A 20569-nucleotide genomic window follows, 5' to 3' on the forward strand; every position below is an offset into this window, starting at 1 on the left:
GGCTGCAGCGACACCACCCAGAGGCTTTCAAGTGGTTTGCAGGTGGCTCTGACAATACAGAGGCCACATGCATGTGGTCAGGTTCAACACAGCCCGTAGACCTTGATGGTCACTTTAACCAGGTATAGAGAAAGCTCACCTTTTTCTTGTTAGATGAGGTCTGTGTAGCCCAGGCTAGCCTTAAACTCATGATCTTCCTGCATCAACCTCCTGAAGGCAGAACGTTTCTAAAAACTCCCTGACTAAATTAGGATATCCCAAAAGTGAGGTAAGGTTTTAAAAGAAAAAAAGGGCGGAGGGACAATAAAAACACAACTCATTTTCCATTTGGCTCTTTTATTAGAGAAATCAAGAAGATAGCAAGTAGGGACATCCCCATAGTGAATGGAACCATCACATAGATGCCTTTCTGGAACCCCAACCTTCTATGATCCCCAAAAGTGTGCTTTGTGATTTCAGCAACTTATATAGGGGAGAGAGGAAATACTGAAAAAGGCCACTATTTAATGATGAATGAGTGAAGGTGTACAGGTTCCTAACCAGCCTAGGGCCAAAAAAAGAGAATGAAACGTGTGCGCAGAGCAAGCAAGCCTCAGACTGCTGAGAGTAAGGCATTCAGGCGCCAACCCGGAGAGTTCCCGGAGGCACCACAAGGTCAAGTGCACATGGAGGCTGTTGGTAGTGAGCTGCGCAGACATACGGGGCACACGCATGCCCACAGACATACCGGAGGGAGGTTACTGAACTACACATTGGTGGTGGTGATTCTGTTCCCTAAGAGTTTGTGCTATGTTGAACCAGAGTCTCCCTGCTTTGGGAAAAGGGATGACTAGACCCAAAGACCTCTACTTCTGTAGGTGTCATGAGGAAGCATCTCTTTCATGTCCCAAAGTACATGACCAGAGAGTAAGTCTGGCTTCTGATATGTGTGCTGTTGCTACCACAAACCTAGGTGAGCTTCCTTCCGGATGGACATTGTCTTGAGGAATTAACACTGTTCTTAGTTCTGTCTGGCACAATGCTGTTCACCCAGAGCTTTCTGGTCTACCAAGGGCAGTGACCTTATCCACAACCAAAATACTCTGAAGTTCTTCGCAGGTTTTACAATGGACTCCTTCCTGGATCCCCAGCTGCAGCTGGGTGGAGATCTGAAGGTAAAGGAAGGACAATGACCAGGAAAACTCTACTCAATAAACAGGACCTCCTCATCTTGCCAAGCACCCCTCTTGAGCTGCCTGAGGCCCCATGTTACACTGCAATACCCACCAGCCCCAGGGAGTGATGCTAGAGTCTTAGAGACTCAAGTGCTTGGTTTCTCACTTAGGAGCCAAGGCCCCATTCGCTGCCACTCTCTAAGCCCATAACAAGATGGCCCTAGGACAGAGAAATTATGTGTAACTTCCAGCAGCAATTCAAACTTGTGGGTTTAATTCTATCAGATTACCTGGCATCAGATACCACTTCCTTTTCAACTCCATAGCACTTCTTGCAAATGGCATTCAGTGAACACTAACAACTCCACAGTAGGTATTACGGACTCTCCTATTCAAGGGGAGAAGAATCTGTTCTGTCACGCAAAACTCACCAAGACAGTGCACCAGAGAAAAATGCCACCATTCCTAGTCCAAGGGAATGGTTCTCCACACCTGCCTGTGTGACTTCAGGGGGGACCCATGCTCATCAGAATCTCACTAGTGGCTGGCTCCATGCCAGGAGCTATGATGCCGGGGGCAGGGGGGAGGGGGGATGGGGCAGTTTTTTGATTTCCAGGAGGAAGAAGGACAGTTAGGGCAGTGATTCTCAATAGAGCAAAGTTTGCAGAATGGCTCAGAGCTCCACAGAGAGGGTTTGAAAAATGGCCATACCTCTATTCCGATAAGAATTACCCCCTGGTTAAAGAAGACACCAGGAAAAAGCAGACAAGCCCTATGCTGATGTCCCCAGGTCCGCATCCCTTTCATCAACTCTCTTCTACATCTATGGGGTTTTACTCTTTAGAAGGGTCATTACTAGCCTACATAATAGTCTCTCAAATGACACTTTCTCTAGAGCCAGCATGACAACCTGTGCTGCTTCTGCTGAGGAAGCACACGCCACTTCCTCCCACGGCCTCCCCCTCTGAATGCCCAAAGGCTCTCAGTCTTGAGTGGTCAGCAAGTTACGGGGCTGGGGCTGCACACTCTGCCCCAGCAGGGGCCAAGTGTTACCGGCCTAGGGAAGGCACCTTGGTGCACCAAGACATCGTGCATTCTGGGGCTGCCACTCCATCCTCCTTCCATCACTTGTGCAAAATTGAAACAGTGTGTGGTACTTGCATGTTTCATTCTTTTAAAAAAAGTCTCCCTCCCTCCCTGCCCCTATGTCTTAAATGTTTATATAAATTCTTATTTAAACAGTAAATTAGAAATCTTATTTACATTAATTTCTTTGTTCTCCCAATGAGTGCCTAAAGCCGCACTCCCACCCCTTTACTGGATATAAATGTTCACCTAAACTGGTTCTGATTATTGTGTAAGGAGCTCCAATGGCACGATCAGTTGGTGCATGGTACCCATACATGTTACTGCTTTAAGGAGCAAGAAAGGGAGAAAAAAGAACCACCAGCTAAACTGTTTCCCCATCTTCTACAAATAAATACGATCACATCAGAAGCCAGTCTGTCAGGCAAGGGTCTTGCAGAGAGTTGCTCTCAATCGGTAGATCCCAAAAGGAAGCCAGGGGATGAGCCATTTCTCCTTTTCTCTGAATTGATGCATTCCATCCTTTGAGGTATGATTTATTTTTGTTTTTCTCTTCTTAGTCTTGTTCTTGTACCCCATGGAGCCCTTGGGCCAACACAAGGCCCGTGAGGCTGTCCAAGTTTTGGGGCTTCTCTGGCACTGGCACCGACAGCCAGGAAGAAGGCCTGCGGGAGCGGCAGGCCTGGCTCAGGGTCAAAGTCCCTGGTTCCTGGAGAGTATCACAGTGCATCCTCTTCAGTGCAGCCCCCGCCGATCATGAACCGAAATTCCTGCAGGTTTGAGACTCCGTGGAAGTGAACAAAGGCACCAGCAACCACAAAGATGTGGAAGAGCTGATGAGAGTGAAACTGCGGGAGAAAAGAAAGCCACTGTCACTAAGCCTGCAACAGTCCCCAGGAGGGCACGCTGCTTCCCAGCTTGCATGGACAATGGGAACGTAGGTGATACAATTTAAATTCAAGGGGGTACAAGAAACCCTTTGGGGACCTCAAGTTTTCCTGAGTCAGAAGCTAGCTCTCCGAAGAGAAATAGGCAGTACCAGGGACTGCCACTAATATAGAGAACTGGGGGGAGGGCAAATTCCAGAGACCATGCAGTTAGGCCACCAAATTCCCAAAGATTCCTTGACAACGAGCAGCAGGATATGACTTAGTGATGAACATATGAAATTACAACATTCTTTCCTGGTCTCAAAATGAAAAGGCACAGAGGTATTTATCAAGACATTGATTCTCGAAGTATAAATAAATTAAATAAATAATATATAATAATAAAATAAATAAATTAGCTAACCTGAAGCTCACAAGACTGAGTTCCAGACCATCTCCACTTACAGACAGCTAACCCACCTTTTAGAACATGGGTGGCCAGCTCACCATACAACTGAGCAAAACTGAGAGCAGGGCCCTGCAAGTCAGAGTTACTTTAAGAGCACTCCAAATGTATTACACAGAAGACGTCTCGGATCCCCTTAGGTCAGAAGCGTCCATCTTTACAGCTCTTTATGTCCTCTCCTCGCTTCTCTCCCTCATCTCCTGTTGTTGGCCACAGTCTAGTCACCCCTCTCTCCTCCATTCCTCTCCCAGACACCCCCATAGCAGAAGACAGTTGATTCCTGAGAGATGTCCTCTGACTTCCACATGGGCACCATGCATGCCCATTCTAACATACATCACACACAAATTAGTAACTAAAATAAATTAATAGCTCATCTCCCCGGCCCCTTGGTATTTTTTTGTTGTTTGTTTGAAGACTTAGCTGTCCTGGAACTCACTGTGTAGATCAAGCTGGCCTCAAACTCAGGAATCTGCCTGCCTCTGCTTCCCAAGATTATCCCATGCTCACTGTCCAGAGAATCCACACAAAGGACAGAGCTAAGACTGGGATGCAAGCCTCTTACTTTTAAAACTTTTGATTACGTCACTCCCAGAATTTCACTGGCCTACTAACAGTAACATGTACACCTACTCACTGTTGACCACACTTACCCAGATGTCACATTTGCCAGGGAAGAAGCGCTCGGGGATACGGGCCGCATAGAGGGCAGCTCCTGTGATATAGAGGCTGGCCATGAGCATCAGCCAGCCTATCTGCCCTATGGTGGCAGCCTTCAGGAACCCTTCTGAGATGACATAATGCAAGGTAGGGATGATTCCACTCAGGCCTAAGCCCACGAACACTCCTAAGTCATCAGAGAACAGAAGAAAAAGAATACACAAGAAAAATAAGTCAATGCTATGACATAGTTCCATTTACTTTGATCAATTTCAAAGTAAGGTCATTCTTGTTTTAAAGAAAAAAAGTCCTTCAAACTTTGAGACACCATTCATCACACTAGACAATGTAACTCTTTTCTACTTACAAACAAACACAAGCCGCATCCTTGTAAGCTAGGTTGTGTAAGCAGCCCTGAGTGAGGGTTAGGATGTTCTTTTAAGGGGAAAAAAAACACTGCCTCGAGTTTAAAAAAAAAAAAAAAAAAGCATGGGGGACTTGCTTAAACTTCCTTGAATGCCACATTTTACAGGCAGAATACAACAACAGGCTGTCATTTGGTAAGCTCTCCTCAACAGACTTTAGGACCTCCAGAACCGCCAGTAAGCTGACAGCATGCCACAACATATAACATATACATATACATACATACATATATGTGTGTGTGTGTGTGTGTGTGTATGGATGCATACAGACTCACACTCAGAGGAAGAAATGGCTCGCTAACTACATCAGAGTCAGGGGCCAAGCAGACCCAGATCACTATTCCAACCCTCTTCTGTCCTCCAGGCACTGCTACACTGTTCTTTTCCTTTGCATATGAACGAAAGCTAATGGTGCTTTTCACTGTCAAGTCAGAGGCTCGGGACTTAACCTAGTGTGTATAAATAGAACACTCAGCTCCACTCAGCAAAGATGTTCTTAGCCCATGTACTCAAACAGGGTTAACACCACTGACCTAGTAAGAACTGCGAAGCCAGTGTGGACTATTGCCTATCTGCTCCTGTGACATCTTAAAAAGGAGGAGAGCAGAATGCTGGAATGTCTCTAACATGAGGTCACCTCTGTTAAAAGCACTTCTAACATTCTAAGTGCATGCAGATGAACCAGGGCTTGAATTTTATAACAAGAAGAAGCATGTGTTGTAATACCACCTGGGAGGTACTGAGTGTTATTTTCAGGACAGAAAACAGAAGACACAACTTGAGACACAGTTCATAAAGATTTTGTCAGAATTACTAAGCAGAGGCTACTGCTTTCAAAATTAAAGGCAGTGTTTTTCAAACTTCTGGTTCTGTGAATGCCACAATTAAACAAGAAGGCTGCCAATGTCACAGGGTACTCAGTAGGCACTACCTAAATACCAAAGGTTTTTGGAGCATAATCAGCATGAACTCTAGCCTTATTTATCAAAGCAATTTAAATTAAAATATAAAATATTAAATATAACACAAGAAGAATCAGTCACAAGTACACTAATCTGAAAGAATACAGAAGTCATTATATTGTGGTATTTCATCAAATATACAATGCTGCCCAAAATGTATGTGTGCACCCATCTTACCGCTGCCCTTCAACCCCATGCTCCTCATAACCGAGCACCAGGCTAGAAGCCTAAGGACAAGCAGGACAGTTGGTATGTCTGCACTGAAAAGCACAGCACCTGGTTCTAACGGATGCCGTAACTGAGCAGTGACAACTGCACACTCACATGCACTCACCTGCTCTGACCCCCCGATACTGAGGGGTGGCAAACATGTCCCACTGAGAGACGATGATGGCTGCGATGCCCAGCACACAGATGACAATCAGGTAGATGAAGCAAGGTTGTGGGTTACAGTAGAAAGAATAATAAAGCCAAGGAACAAAACTTCCCATGATCAGAAGAGCAATACCAGAGTAATCCAATCTAGGATTAAAATTTAAAAGAACTCCATTTAATGCTAAAATTATCATCTATTATAGGCTCCAATTAAATCCCCCATGACTTATGACATCAGCAACAACTAAGAAACACACTGGGCTGTTGGCATCATTTAAAGGACGACGTCCATGTGGGGTAGCATCAAGAATCCTGCCAGCTCTGCTGGAGGCTGTTCTGCCCGCTGCACCTACCGCATGGCTGGGAACAAGACATCAGGAATACTTACTTAGAGAAGAGGCGGGAGACCCCTTCGGAATGGCAGTACACCGTGTGGAAGAGCCATGAAAAGGAAAGGCAGAGAATGGCTCCCAAGAAGAACAACCCAAAGACCACCTTCTCTTGCAGAGGGGCCACAAAAGATATATTTGGGCGAAACATATAAAAGATCCCCAGGCACAGGAAGAATACACAACCTAGGGAAAGAATGCAAGAAATGGATAAAATGTTCTCTGACAGCACAGTGTTGTACACTGCGTTTCCAAAACTTCCCAGTAGCAGTAATATTAAAACCATAAATTCTGTGAGAAAAAAATCCAAACAAAATGTTTATCCAAGATTTTAGTTTACTTTCAATGCTGCTAGTGTCATGAACACTTTAACATCATAAACCTTGAGCATAAAGAATATAATAACTAGTTGAGGATGTAATGAGTGCTTCCCAGTGTACAAAGGGACGGTGACACACACCTTAATCCCAGCACTTGGGGGGAAGTAGGAATATTACAAATTCAAGGCCATCCTCAGCAACAGAGGAATCTGAGGTAGCCTGGGACATATAAGAAGACTATCTGAGAAAGAAAAAAAGAAGAGGAGGAGGAAGATAATTTCTCATTCATCTAAGGACCAAAAGAAGCCAGAGAGGACAATTACCTCTTAGATTTAAGCAGAACTGTTACTTACACAGTTTTGACACATACACTGATAGGTGCTTTCAAAGCTCTACATCTGTTTCCAGATGCTGAAGGATCCTGGGCTGTTTCTCTGGTCCTCACTAGCTGTCCCAGTACATCACTGTCAGAAACTCCATACCTGACCATTTGCTTTGTTTGAGAATGGGTCTCAGTACTATGTAGTCCTGCCTAGCCTGGAGTTCACACTGCATAGACCAGGCTGGCCTCAAACTTAGATATCTGCCTACCTCTGTCTCTTGAGTGCTGGGATTAAAAGTGTGTGGCCACCACTATAGGTTCATACCAAGTTTTTGTTGTTTGGTTGCTTTTTGGGGTTGTGGGGTTTGTTTTTGTGCTAGAGACTGAACTCAAGACCCCATAAGATGCTAGGCAAGCACTCACCACTAAACAGTCCTCCTTCTTGGATTTTTAAAAGATTTCTCTATTGTTATGTGTGTGAGTATTTTGCCTACATGGATCTCCTTCCTGTGGTCACAGGTGGTTTGTCAGCTGCCATTTGAATGCTGGGACTCAGACTTGGGTCCTCTATAAGAGCAGTAAGTGCTTTTAAAAAAATAAGAGAGAGTGTATATGTGCCATTTTACCAGGTCAATCTTTGTACTTTTTGAGTCACTTTCACTAATTTGCCCAGACACAGTCTAACACAAGCAGGCCTTAAACTTATGATTCTCCTGCATCAGCCTCCCTTATAGCTGTGCCACTAGGCCTATCTTATACTCAGTAGTTAAGCTGGTCTCTAGAATAAGATACCATGTTCTTATTACTTAGCAAAGGGCTAACAGAGGCCCAGGTAGAAGCTGGTAAGTGATTCGGTTGTTAACACTCTAATTCATTCTAATCAGGTAACTTGAATTAAGAAATTATCTGAGTTAGATGATATCAACAAACATGATTATTCTCTATTCTTCTCTCAGTATTCTAGCAGGAACTTGGAGACATAGTAGAAACTAAACCTGGGGTAAGAAACAAATCAAGTCAGGCCGTGATGGTGCAACCTTTAGTCCCAGCACTTGGGAGGCAGAGAAAAGTAGATTTCAGAGTTTGAGGCCAGCTTGGTCTACACAGCGACTTCCAGGATGGCCAGGGTTACAGGTTACATATACAGAGAAATGTTATCTCGAAAATAAACAAACAAAAAAAGAAAATTCAAGTTAAATGTAGTATAGCCAGTAATTAGTACATCCCCAAGTCTGTATGACATCCAGGCCTAACTGCAAACCATCTTCGTCGTGCCAAACGCAGGCCTGTACCTGCTGTCACGCCACACCCTCTGCCCCCTCCAGCACTACAGACACTAAGCTACTTCCTGTCCCTATGCATTTGCCTTTTCTGGATGTTTTATATACATGGAATCATTCAAATTTGTAGCCTGCTGTGTCTCTACATTTAATTAACTTAAAACACATTCAACATGTAATAATCATCAGTAATTCACCTTTTTATAGCCAAAATCTTTTTTTAAAAAAAATCTTACTTTTACTTATTTATTGTTGTGCACATAATGCAAGCCAGAGAGCACTTGTAGGAGTCGATCCTCTCCTTCCACCATTGCAGGCCTGGGGGTTAACTCCACATAAGATCTAGAGGCTACAAACAGCCTTTACTTACCGGCTGGCCAGCTCACTGACCCCACAATGTCTGACTGCATGGCTAAACCATGTGTGGTCTATCTAGTCGGCAGCTGGCTGTCTCTATTAATAATGTGCCAGCCCTGTCTCACCCGACGTCATTCTTTATAAGGGCTGCCTCAGCTGTGCTCTTCCTTTTACTGAAAAATTATCCTTTGTCCCCACTGTATTTTTATTTAATTTTACAAAAATCATAATGGAGAAATATCAGTTTCATATTTTATTCATAGCAAATGAAATTTAACTATAAATAATCTAATTACTGACTGAAAAAAACTGCTTAAACTTTCTAACACATTTTCCCCTCGTTGCTTATTAAAATACTATATGTTTTATACAGCAATTCTTGCCTTGCCTTTGGGGCCATTATCTAAAGATCTAGGGAGAAGGCAGGCAAGAGGCCCACATAGCTACCTGGAAAAGGCCGAAGAAGGATCATGAAGTCCAGACTAACCTGGGACACACAGTAAGGCCCTATCTCAAACCAAAATCTAGGAAAGAGAAAAGATGAGTCACAGCACAAATTAGGATTATCAAAGGGTAAACCAATGACAAATTATTACTGAAAATCTGAGGGAGATAAATTCTATATTTTTCGAATGCTATACTTACTCTCAAAATACATGAAAATCAGAGACGCTAAGTAAATCACTAATTTCATTATACCACTGACCACCAACATTACATACCTAGGAGATGTGTCCAAATGTTGCCCGTCTCTGTGTGTATTCTAAAAATGCTCTTAAAACAGGCCCGGAAAGAAGGCATAGGAGGCCGGTGTCCGTGGAGAAGGAAATCATTATCCTTAAGCCAATCAGGAAGCACGTCGTGAGGGATCACTCGCCATCGGCCTTCCCATACCTAGGAGTCATTGAAGAATGGTATCAAACATATTTGTGACTTTAGTTGTCATTTAGCAACACTGTTCCCAAACAACTTTTATCATAACATCTTATACTGTTAAAGATAAAACAGACTGACAAAAAATGAATTTCTAAATGGTAGGCTTTGTTAAGAACAGTAAAGCATAAACAAATATACCAAACTATGCCCTGAAAGACCTTTGTTTTAGTCCAGCTAAAGAAATGAGGAATTCAAAGTCCCAGATACACAGACCTTCATCATGGACAACAGATGTTACCTCAGAAAAAAATTAGTCCTTAAATATGACTATTTTATACTTAATGTTCTTGTTGATACAAAAGAATTATAAAATCACAGTTTTGTGTCTTATCCTAAAATGTCTTCCCTCTTCTTTCTGCTATAAGAAAACTGAAGAGTTCCCACTACTGGGCCCACAGTGCTTCCAGCTGATACACTATAAAGCTAGCTCCAAACACAAATTATCAGGACCTAAGACCTCTCCCCACAAGTTCTGGAGGTCTTGGAACAAAGCAAACAGCGAAGCCTCATAAACTGGACTCTCTTCCCCTCTCTTCAGAAAGACTATCACTTGCCCACTACTGTGCCCCTTCCACAATCTGTTTCCTATTCTCTGCCCTTTATTTCCTTACTGACAACTATAAAAAGCTTTCCTTTATGTGATACTTCTATTCTCCCAAGGCAAGTGCCAAACTGAGAACAGATGCAGCCCTACTTATTAAACCAGTCTCCTGTCTTAGCCCTTATCGTTCCTTCCCTCCTTGTCTCTCTCACCTTCCAGTTCAAAATTCAAGGCCTATGCTCACCCAGGCTAACCCCGAAATCCATGTATATTTCTAAAGTAAAGTAAAATAAGTCAAGATGACTCTCAACTTCAGTTGTCCCATGTAGCTACAGAGGACTGCATCCAAGATGGCTATGAATTCATGGGCTAAAGTGATCCTCCTGTCTCAAGACTATCAAGAAGCTAAAAGGATGCAATACACTGAGAAAGGAAAACGGAGATAACAATACATTTTAAACACCATCCACTTCCCTCTCAAGATATAAAAAGAACTTGCACACACACACACACACACACACACACACACACACAGTGAGAGAGGGAGAAAGACTTACACTGACTTGAGATCATACCTAGCTGTGAAGGTTAGTTTTGTGGCCTTGAAAGAATCTAGAATCACCAACAGACTCTCATTGAGAGATTATCTAGATCAGTCTGAGCTGTGGACATGTTTGTGGGAGACTGTCTTGGTTTCATTAACCAACTTGATTTCATAACTTGATTATATTAACTGAGAAGACCTGTCCATTGTGGGAGGCGCCATTCCCTTGGTTTGGGTCCTGAACTGTATGTGTAAGAATAGAAAATGCGAGCTGAGCCCAGGCATGCAAGCGTGCATTCATTCATTCTCTCTGTTCGTGACCACAGGTGTGACTGTTTCAAGTGCCAGATGCCATGGCTCCCCAATTAATGATGGATTCTAATCTGGAACTGTGAACTAAAGTAAACCCATTTCTCTCCTAAGTTGTTTTTTGCCAGCATATCTCATCACAGCAACAGAAATGGAAGAAGAAAAATTGGTAACGACTGCTGTGATGAACCTGACATGATTCTTAATACATTTGAATTAGTTTTTGTATGTTTTTACTGGAATGTAGAAGCGTTTAAAATTGCAAGCTAAAAAAAAGCAATCAAATGCTGGGCACAAAACTTACTAAGTTGTCCTTGTGGGAACTTGGAAGAATGCTGAGAGAAATACAAACAGTGGAGGCTCAGTCCATGAGCTCTCAGGGGGATCAAGAATTCTACCAAGAACTTGCATAGAGGTCATTAATGCGATATTTGGCTAAGAATCTGACTTCATTCTGCCCAGGTCCTGAGAATCTAAGCTGGTTTCCCTATAAATAATAAACTACAACTTAAAATTATGGTCTAAATTAAAATCTTTCTCCCTTAGGTTGCTTTTTACCAGGATATTTCATAACAGCAAAATGAAACCAACCAGAATACTACCCAAAGCACTTGTTTATCTAACTAAAAATCCTACCAGTCTTTCTTTTTATTCCCAACAAGTAACTTCAATTCAACCTATCAATTAAAAACAAAACAAAACAAACAAAAACCTACAATGGGTCCTAAAGACTCAATGAACCACAAAACCATAAGAGACAAAAATATATTAGCTGCATTGAAAATACTAAATGTACATGAAAACTTTGAAATTTCTACCTCAGTGGTTTGATTATCCATAGACTCTCTAGAAATAGCAACTACACTGTCCAGATTAAACAGCAGAAGAGATTTTGGTATGGCTTTTTAATAGCTCTAGCACAACCAGTCCAAATTGTTCATCCTGTCTTATCTAATCTATATCTACTATTCTAACCTTTATCCGGAGAGATTTAAATCCCAATGGGACATTCTACTAACAACTTTATCAATATATTTTACAAATGTGTCTGGAACAAAGTCAAAGTCAGGAGATTTCTTTGTCCTCATCTTGCCATGGATTTTCCCCTAAGCAGAACAATAAGCAAAGGACTGCCAACTTCTTTTGATATCTGTTTAGGAAAGGATAAATCAAATGCAAAAAAAAGTCCTAAGAAACTGTGAGCTTACCTTACAAACAAACTCTTCCATTCGTTCCATAGCATGATGGGCTTGCAGGAGAGGGGACATGCCCATAAACCCTTCATCTTCCTGGGAATTGTCATCGTTACACTTGAGTTCCTCAGGGCTCTGTAAAGACATCACAGCAACAGTCAAGGGCATGACCAATCAACATGCTTTCCTTGCAAATACAAAGGTTTAATTTAAAGTCAAGCATCAACCATACAGTACACAGTAGGTTCATTGTAACGCTATTCATGTTAAAAATGAAGTTGGCCATGATGGTGTACACCTTTAATCCCAGTGGAGATAGGCAGAGCTCTGACATAGCGAGGCCCTTTCTCAAAGAAACTAAACCAAAACCAAAATAACACAAAACAAATACAAGCAAGTCAAAAACCACCTTTCTGGAGTTTGACAGATGAACAACTAACTACCCAAGCCTCATCGCTGTGCTCACTTCAGTCTGGTCCTCAAACAGCTTTATTAGTTTCCTTTTGGTTTTACTTCCACTGGCCAGTGAGAGCTGAATTACCTGAATCTGATCCCTGTACCACATAACAGTAGATGGACAATCAAAATCCCACAAGGTTATCTGCTGACCTCCACTGTGTAGCCTGGCATGTGTGTCCCACCCCCTGCTGCATCACATACACAAATAATTTTAAATCACCTCTGACAAAGTTCAACATCCCTTCATGATAAAGGCTAAGAAGAATCTAGAAACTGAGGCAGGCCAACTGGGCTATATAATTAGACCCTGACTTGAAAATAAAAGAGGAAAAGGAAGGAAGAAAAGGAAAAAGAAGAGGAGGAAGAAGAGGGAGGAGGAGGAAGAGGAAGAAGAGGAGGAGGAGGAGGAGGAAGAAGAGAAGGAGGAGGAAGAGGAGGAGGAGGTGGAGAAGGAAGTGGAGGAGGAGGAGGAAGAGGAGGAGGAGGTGGAGGAGGAGGAGGAAGAGGAGGAGGAGGTGGAGAAGGAGGTGGAGGAGGAGGAGGAAGAGGAGGAGGAGGAGGTGGAGGAGGAAGAGGAGGAGGAGGTGGAGGAGGTGGAGGAGGAAAACTACTTCCAGACCTCACTTTAGGGGCTCAGGAGACAGCTTAGTGAATACCAACCTGGGCTATGTGAGTCCTGTCTTAAAACACACAACAAAAGCAATAAGTCCTTGGCACAAGTCACTTCATGGACAGCATCCACCACTACTGAGTGAGCTGGCAGCTCACTTAACTTCCAAGATTCAAATTTACTGACATTTATAAGAAATAGCATATAAGAAAGTGTAAAGTCCTTTCTCCTTCACACAAGGAACACAAGTTTATACTCAAGCAAAACTGACTTCCACTTTCTGAACAGGTCTCACAGAAGAGGAAAATAAGGTCAACCAATGGAGGCCTCCTGCCAAGGTGTGGCCACTCCCTTCTCAGGCCACGGTTACATCACCTTCTCCAATCTGAGACGAAGGATCCCGGATGCTAGCTCTTACTAAGGTGCCTATAACCCAAGGGTGATCCTTTAGGAAAAGTATCCAGGTGAGACAGGGCAGGCCAGACAAGACCTTTACTCATCCGTAAGCAAGGAAACAGAGGATGTCACGTTCCAATAATAGACAAAGGCTCTCTCCATGCAGTGACCACCCACTTTCATTGTTGAAAATGGACAGGGCTGGAGAGGGGACCTGGTGCCAGCAGAGGCCATAGTGGAGAGAGCTGGAGAAAGAGCAGGAACAAGTGGATGGCCCTGGGGGTCACCTGGGTATGGGATGAGGAGGACAGTCAGGAGCGTGCCACCTGCCAGCTCCTGTGTTAGCCTCCACAGCACGCTCTAGTGTGCTGCCTGTGGCTACTTTCCCAGTGATACATTCCCTTGGAGTGAGCCAATCCTGGGCAGAGATGGCTTTCATCATCTCAGAAAGCAAACACGAAGGGAGAGGGCAGGAAGCAGCAGGAGGAGAGGCTGAGCAAGGCCTGAGGATCCATCCGCAGGCTGCTCAAACCCAGAACCAGGTCAGAGGAACCTGCCAGACCAATACAAAGGAAAGGTAGGGAAGAAATCTGTGTACAGGTATCTGAGAATAGTGGCCAGCAGCACAACCTACAACTGATGACACCCACATCCCAGACTACTGCCTATCTTATTAGAAACAAGGTGTATGAAGGACTTACTCCCGATTCATAGGCATGATTTAAACACTAGAGAGAGCTAGAGCTAGCTACGTGGTACAGCACTTGCCTAGCATGTACAAAGTCAGTGGCCAACCCATAGCAACTAAAAACCAAACCAAATCAATCAAACAAGCACAGCTTAGGGTATTACATTTTTTCTATTTAGAATGTGTTAAGTATATTACAAATGCCCAACTCCACATTGACTGCTTCTTGTAGCATGAATTGTTTGCTATTACTGTTTGGTTTTGTTCAAAAAAACAAACAAAAAAATGGAAAACGGAAAAACAGAAAACTGTTTTTTTCACGCATCATCTTGTGTATGAACACACGTAGTACATGAGACCCACCCTCACAAACCAAAAAGTTTTAACTTAAGAACAACTTAGACATAAGATATACATAATATACAAAACTAATTTCATCAAATCCAGGTAGGTTTTTAGTCTTTCTGAGACAGGGTCTCACTATGTAGCCCTGGCTGGCCTGAAACTTACTCTATAGACTAGGCTGGCCTAGAACTCAGAGAACTGCCAGCCTCTGACTCCTGAATGCTCCACCACACCCAGTTTAACTGTGGTTTTAATTTAGTTTAAATATGCATAAAAAAACATCAATAATGTTTTTCTATGTTGCTTTTAATATTTTTTGTTTTGTGATTTAGATGAGGTCTCACTACATAGCCCTGGATAGATAGCATGAACCTCACTATGTAGAACAGGCTGTAATATTTCATAATGACAAGATTACATCACTACGTACTAAGGAGCACAAGTCTGCAGTCTAAGACAATCTACCAGCTCCACAACACTGGATGGACATAAGTTTCACTGTGAACATCAATATACCTGTAACAGTGACTGTCTGCTGCTGTTCAGACTTTTGCTATCATGACACAGATCCTAAATCTGCCCTTTTCCACTGAGAATAAATAAAACACTAAAATTTACCTTCTATCCTCAGGATTCTACTGACCCCAAGATATGCACTGAAGATAAACAATTTCAGAGATTCTACATACAAACAGAATTTCTCCAAATTACCACTGACAATATTGTAATGTAAACAAGGCTGGTTTAGAAAAACTATTGGATTAAAAAAGAAAATTCTGGGGCTGGGGGCAATGGCCCAAAAGTTAAGAGTATATGTTGTTCTGTCTAGTTCCCAGTGCCCACATGGGAATCTTACAACAGTCTGGTGGTTCCAGGGTCTGAGGGCCCTCCAACCCTCCTCTGGCCTCCAAAGCTTCCAGGCACACTTACATACATGCAGGTAAAGCATTCATAAGCACAAAAATAAATAACATTTAAAAACATTTCTCTCTTAAGATAAAACAATGACTATGACTTTATTAGCCAGCAGAAAGGTACAACTATGAAATAATATCTAAGCTTAATAAGAAACCAAGTTCTGACAGGCATTGCACATGCCTCTAATCTCAGCACCGGAAAGCAGAGGCAGGTGGTTCTCTGAGTTTGAGACCAACCTGGTCTACAGCAAGTTCCAGGACAGCCAGGGCTACACAGAGAAACACTATTTCTTGGAATAAAAAAAAAAAAAAAAAAAAAAAAAACACACAAAAAAAGTAAAAAAGAAACCCAAGTTTTTGGACTGGAGAAATGACTCAATATTTACAAGAACTTGCTGCACAATTATGGGGACCAGAGTCTTCACACAAATCTTTTTAAAAAATAACCCTCAAGTGGAGCACAGCAGCTACTTAGCACATGAGGTCCTGGGTCTGGTCTTAAAAACAAACAAACAAACAAACAAACAAACAAAAAAACTAAAAACAAAACCCCTAAGCCAGGACTGGTAAGATAGCTCAGTGGGTAAAGCTGCTTGCTCTTAAGTATAATCCCGGAGATCCGTGCAGTAGGAGAGAGTCAACTCCCAAAAGCTGACCTCTGACTTCTACATATACCATGGTACATGTATATGTGTACGTGTACACACACACACACACACCAAATTTAACTTTAAAAAGAAAAAGAAAAAAGATGGCTCAGTAGTTAAGAGCACTTGGCTGTTTTCACAGGGAACCTGGGTTCAAGTCCCAGCACCTGCATGGTGACTGATAATTGTATGTGACTCCACTTCTAGGACTCTGGCATTCCCTTCAAGCCTCTGAAAGCATAAGACACACACGTGGTACAAACATATGCAGACAAAACACTCATACGTAAAATTTGAAAAAAATATTTTTACTAAGTCAACATCTCTTTCTTCTGGAAAACCACACACATTATATATTACACATATGTATTCTTTTTAAATCACTTTTCATCTCCATAATGTTTGCTTTACTTGGGCCCTCCAAACTTTTAACTTACATTTTCATAATAGGAAGAACAAACAGGTGTCTCTAAACTGGGCTCCGAATCTCCTTGGCTGCTGTCATTATTACCTCCCCTTGTATCATCGAGTTGGTGCCCCTTTCTGAGCCTTATATCTGGCTCTGGAGTCCTGGTGCACCCCAATCGGTGTTCGGCTGGCTCGTTCATGGGATACCAAAGCCTTTCTTACAAAGTGGTCTTCCTTTCTGTCCCTTCTTCTTGGGAGAATGGGTTTTTAAGGGATGGTGAGTTGACCCTGTGGAGAAAGTTATACACATGAATGCTGAAAAGACACATGAGCTACATTATTATATACAAAAGCAACAGAAAATTCAATCACTAAAAAGAGCAGCATTCTTAAAAACTTATACCCACTGCTAATAAAGATTGCCAAAATCTATCAATCAACAAAAAAGACAACGTGTAATATTTCCATTATGTTAATTATAAAATATGTGGTTGTATGAATTTATGCACATAAAATTATTTCTCGAAAGTATTCAAAATCATGCTCCCAGCATAGAAGCACACATAAAAAAAGTCAGGAATTAGCAAAAAGACTACTTACATTTCACTACACTTTGCCTGTGTCTTTTTTTAACCCTATCATTTTGTTTTCAATTAAAAGCATACCTAACTGAAATCAGGCATGGTAGTGCACACCTGTAATCATAACACTCAGAAAACAGAGGCAGGAGGATCTCTGTAAGTTTGAGGCCAAGTCTATATATATATAGCAAGTTCTAGGCCAGCCATGGAAAGAGTGTCTCAAAAACAAACAAACAAACAAACAACTCTAAATGTAAAAACAGTCATTAAGTTTACATATTATGCTGTATTTTATACAACTAATTTCATTTAAATAATACAATGACAAGGGTTATTTTTACTTTACAAATGAGAAAACCAAAACTACCACATTTTTTTATATAATAGGAAAAAAGTCTCTAAATGTATGCAATATATAGGACAACAACATTTTATACTCAACATGCTTAATATCTGACATTTTTAAGTTGTTCTGGTCTCTGACTAAGACTAACATGGAAAGCAAGAAATTCAGAGCCATAGCAATATACCACATGCATATAAATAACTAATAAATGACCATATTTCTTTAAATGGTCTTGAGCGGCAAAAACTTTCTTAAATCATCTTTCTCCTAACTGTGGTATTTTTATCCCCTACAAGTTCTAGCTTCCAAGCCCTTCACATAAATGTCTTAATTCATAACACACAAATGTACTAGACAATCAGTTGAATAAAATGGATTTCCATAGTTAATCCACCTAGAAAGAAAGACCCAAGAACATATACTACACACTGAAATGCTGAGACATGTTCTCACAGGGGAAAGGGAAAAGAACAAAGGGAAAAAGGCCTAGATTCCATGAAGAAGAGCAAGACTGTTCTGTGTATGTGTAACCTGTATATAAATAAGTTATATCAATGTAGACATACAAACTAAGAACTAGCCAAAGAATCTCTGCAATGATTGTGCTACTGCACAATGATACTGCAGGATTTCTTTAGTCACTAAGTTCATGAAGCAAAAAGCACAAGGAACCAGAAAATGGCTGAGCAGTTAAGATCTCTTATTTCTCTTAGGGGATCCAGGTACAGTTCCCAGCACCCACATATTGGCTCACAACAATCTGTAATGCCAGTTCCAGAGAATCTGATGCCCTCTTCTGGCTTCAAAGGTACCACACATGAACACAGTGCACATACATACAAGCAAAAAAAAAAAAAAAAACAAACAAACAAAACCATAAATTGTTAAAAAAAAAAAAAAAAAGACTATACAGATAACTCAGTGGTAAATCATTTGCTTAGCTTGCCCACACCCTGAGTATAAATTGCCCCCAACACACACACACACACTCTTTATGCTATCACCAAACTTGAGACTCTATCAATCACATAAAGACAATAGCAAGTTAATAATAAATGACTGTATTTAAAAGAAATAATACTAATGGATTATATTTATTTATAGTTAAGCTATAATTCTAGCTACTAGGAAGGTGAAGCAAAAAGGCTGGAAGGTTGGAGGTCTACTGAACAACTCAGCAAGACTGTATCAAAATAAAAAATAAAAAGAAAGAAATCTGATGTAGCTTAGTGGTAGAACTTGGCTCTCATGAGCAAGGCCCTACATTCAATCCCCAGTATCAAAGCAGGGAGGAGAAGTTGACAGTTTACAAAACCAGCTCGTACTAACCATTTCCATTTTAATTAAGGCAAGAGGCAGCTAACAGTTACTGAGAACAAACGCTTGAATTCTCTACTGTAGAACTTACATGTAGTTCATGTAGTTGTCTATCACAACTCTAGTTTATCAACCCCCATTTAAGAGATGTGGAAACTGAAGGTGGAGGACAACTTATTAAAGTCACTGGGTACAATGAAGAACAAAAAGCTGGCTTTATTTATATCCAGCTCTCTCTCAGACTCCATGGACACGTGCTTTTCAGTGCCCAGGAAAATGAGGATGGAGATACACTTGGAAAGCAACTTGAGCCCCAAAGTCAGCTGGTTTGTATCATAAAGGATTTACATAAATCTTCATTCTCACTCATCTGACACGGACTTATTCCTGTAATCCCAGCATGTGGAAGGCTGAGGACGGAGGATCACAAGTTAGAGGCTAGTTGAGCTGTATAGTTAAGTTCCAGGCCAGCCTGTGCTACAAATTTTCAACCTCAAACTAAACCAAGTAGAATAGAGTCTTTAAAGTGTCCCTGAATGTCGGATATGGTGGTTCATACCCCAGTACTCAGGAGGTGGAGGCAAGAGAGAGCTCTCTAGCTGGGCATGGTAGCACATGTCTTTAATCCTACCACTTTAGGAAACAGAGGCAGGAGAATCTGTGAGTATAAGGCCAACATGGTCTACAAAAGAGTTCTTGGGCATCCAGGACTACAACCCTGTTGAGAGAGAGAAAAGGGGGTAGGAGTGGGGACACAGAGACAGACACAGACAAACAAATAAAGAGATAGGGACAGAAGAGAGAACACTGTCTAAAGGTAGTTAAGGGGAAATGGCCATGGTGAAAAGAGAAAGCTGTTCACATATGCTGTGTTGGAGGCTGGAGGACTTGTGGGTGGGTATGAGATAACCAAGCTAGACAGACAGGAAGAGGAACAGGGCGCTGAGCTAGTGACCACAAGCTGGGTGGCCTGTGCAAAGCCCTTGAGAAACTTATCTAAGGCTCTACTGTCCATTCATACACTTTTTTTCTTCTAATACAACTAATTGGAACAGACTTGATTGTAAGTAATGATGGCTAGCTTCCACCTAGGATATAACCCTAGACCAACCACTCTATAGGCAAGAAGCTTGAGGTAGCCAAGAAAGACTACAGCTACATCTTGGTGACTGGGATATAGAACTCTGCCACAGCACTGCTACGAACTGACCGTGTGAAAGGGAGAACACAGAACTAGGGGAGCGGGGATAAGGGAAGTAACACTTGACTGTTTGTTGGTCAAGTGAATAACAGTCAAGGTCAAGCTGTGTGAGCCTTGATAGACAGGAGGTTCACCCATCTCTAACTAGATGGGCAGTTCATGACAAAGGCAGAGTTATTTCCCTGGTTGAGCCAGGGAGGGTAAGTATAGTGCGTGTGGACCCTCCACTGGCTCAGCCCAAGACAGCTTGGAGAATTCACCAACTTCAACAGATTATCTCAGTCTTTGTCCAGTTTCTCTATAAAATGAGAGGCTTTTCTCCATCTCTTAGAAAATCCTCCTCAGGTTGTAAATGCACTTTTTCATGTTTTTAAACATGAAGATACATTTTTAGTTTTCACTACATTTACTTACCTATTGGGGAAAGAGAGTCACGAAAGATGCAAGAATTGGTTCTCTCCTACCA

The 20569-nt window shown here is 41.9% G+C and overlaps 1 protein-coding gene across 2 annotated transcripts in view; it reads right to left on the minus strand.

Moving 5' to 3' along the window:
- Positions 1 to 316: 316 nt before the first annotated feature.
- The window catches only part of Adipor2 (adiponectin receptor 2), a 66557-nt gene continuing 46304 nt past the window's right edge, over positions 317 to 20569 (minus strand). For both annotated transcript variants that reach the window (XM_052174705.1, XM_052174704.1), the window contains exons 2-8: positions 16688 to 16946; positions 12204 to 12323; positions 9388 to 9559; positions 6386 to 6572; positions 5957 to 6144; positions 4229 to 4422; positions 317 to 3088 (exon numbers count right to left, since the gene is read on the minus strand). In XM_052174705.1, the coding sequence (XP_052030665.1) occupies positions 2960 to 3088; positions 4229 to 4422; positions 5957 to 6144; positions 6386 to 6572; positions 9388 to 9559; positions 12204 to 12323; positions 16688 to 16858 (1161 nt within the window). In that variant the 5' untranslated portion in view covers positions 16859 to 16946 and the 3' untranslated portion in view covers positions 317 to 2959. The remainder of the gene's footprint in view (positions 3089 to 4228; positions 4423 to 5956; positions 6145 to 6385; positions 6573 to 9387; positions 9560 to 12203; positions 12324 to 16687; positions 16947 to 20569) is intronic.

The sequence above is a fragment of the Apodemus sylvaticus genome, chromosome 2 (genome assembly GCF_947179515.1).
Source record: "Apodemus sylvaticus chromosome 2, mApoSyl1.1, whole genome shotgun sequence".
Taxonomy (NCBI): domain Eukaryota; kingdom Metazoa; phylum Chordata; class Mammalia; order Rodentia; family Muridae; genus Apodemus; species Apodemus sylvaticus.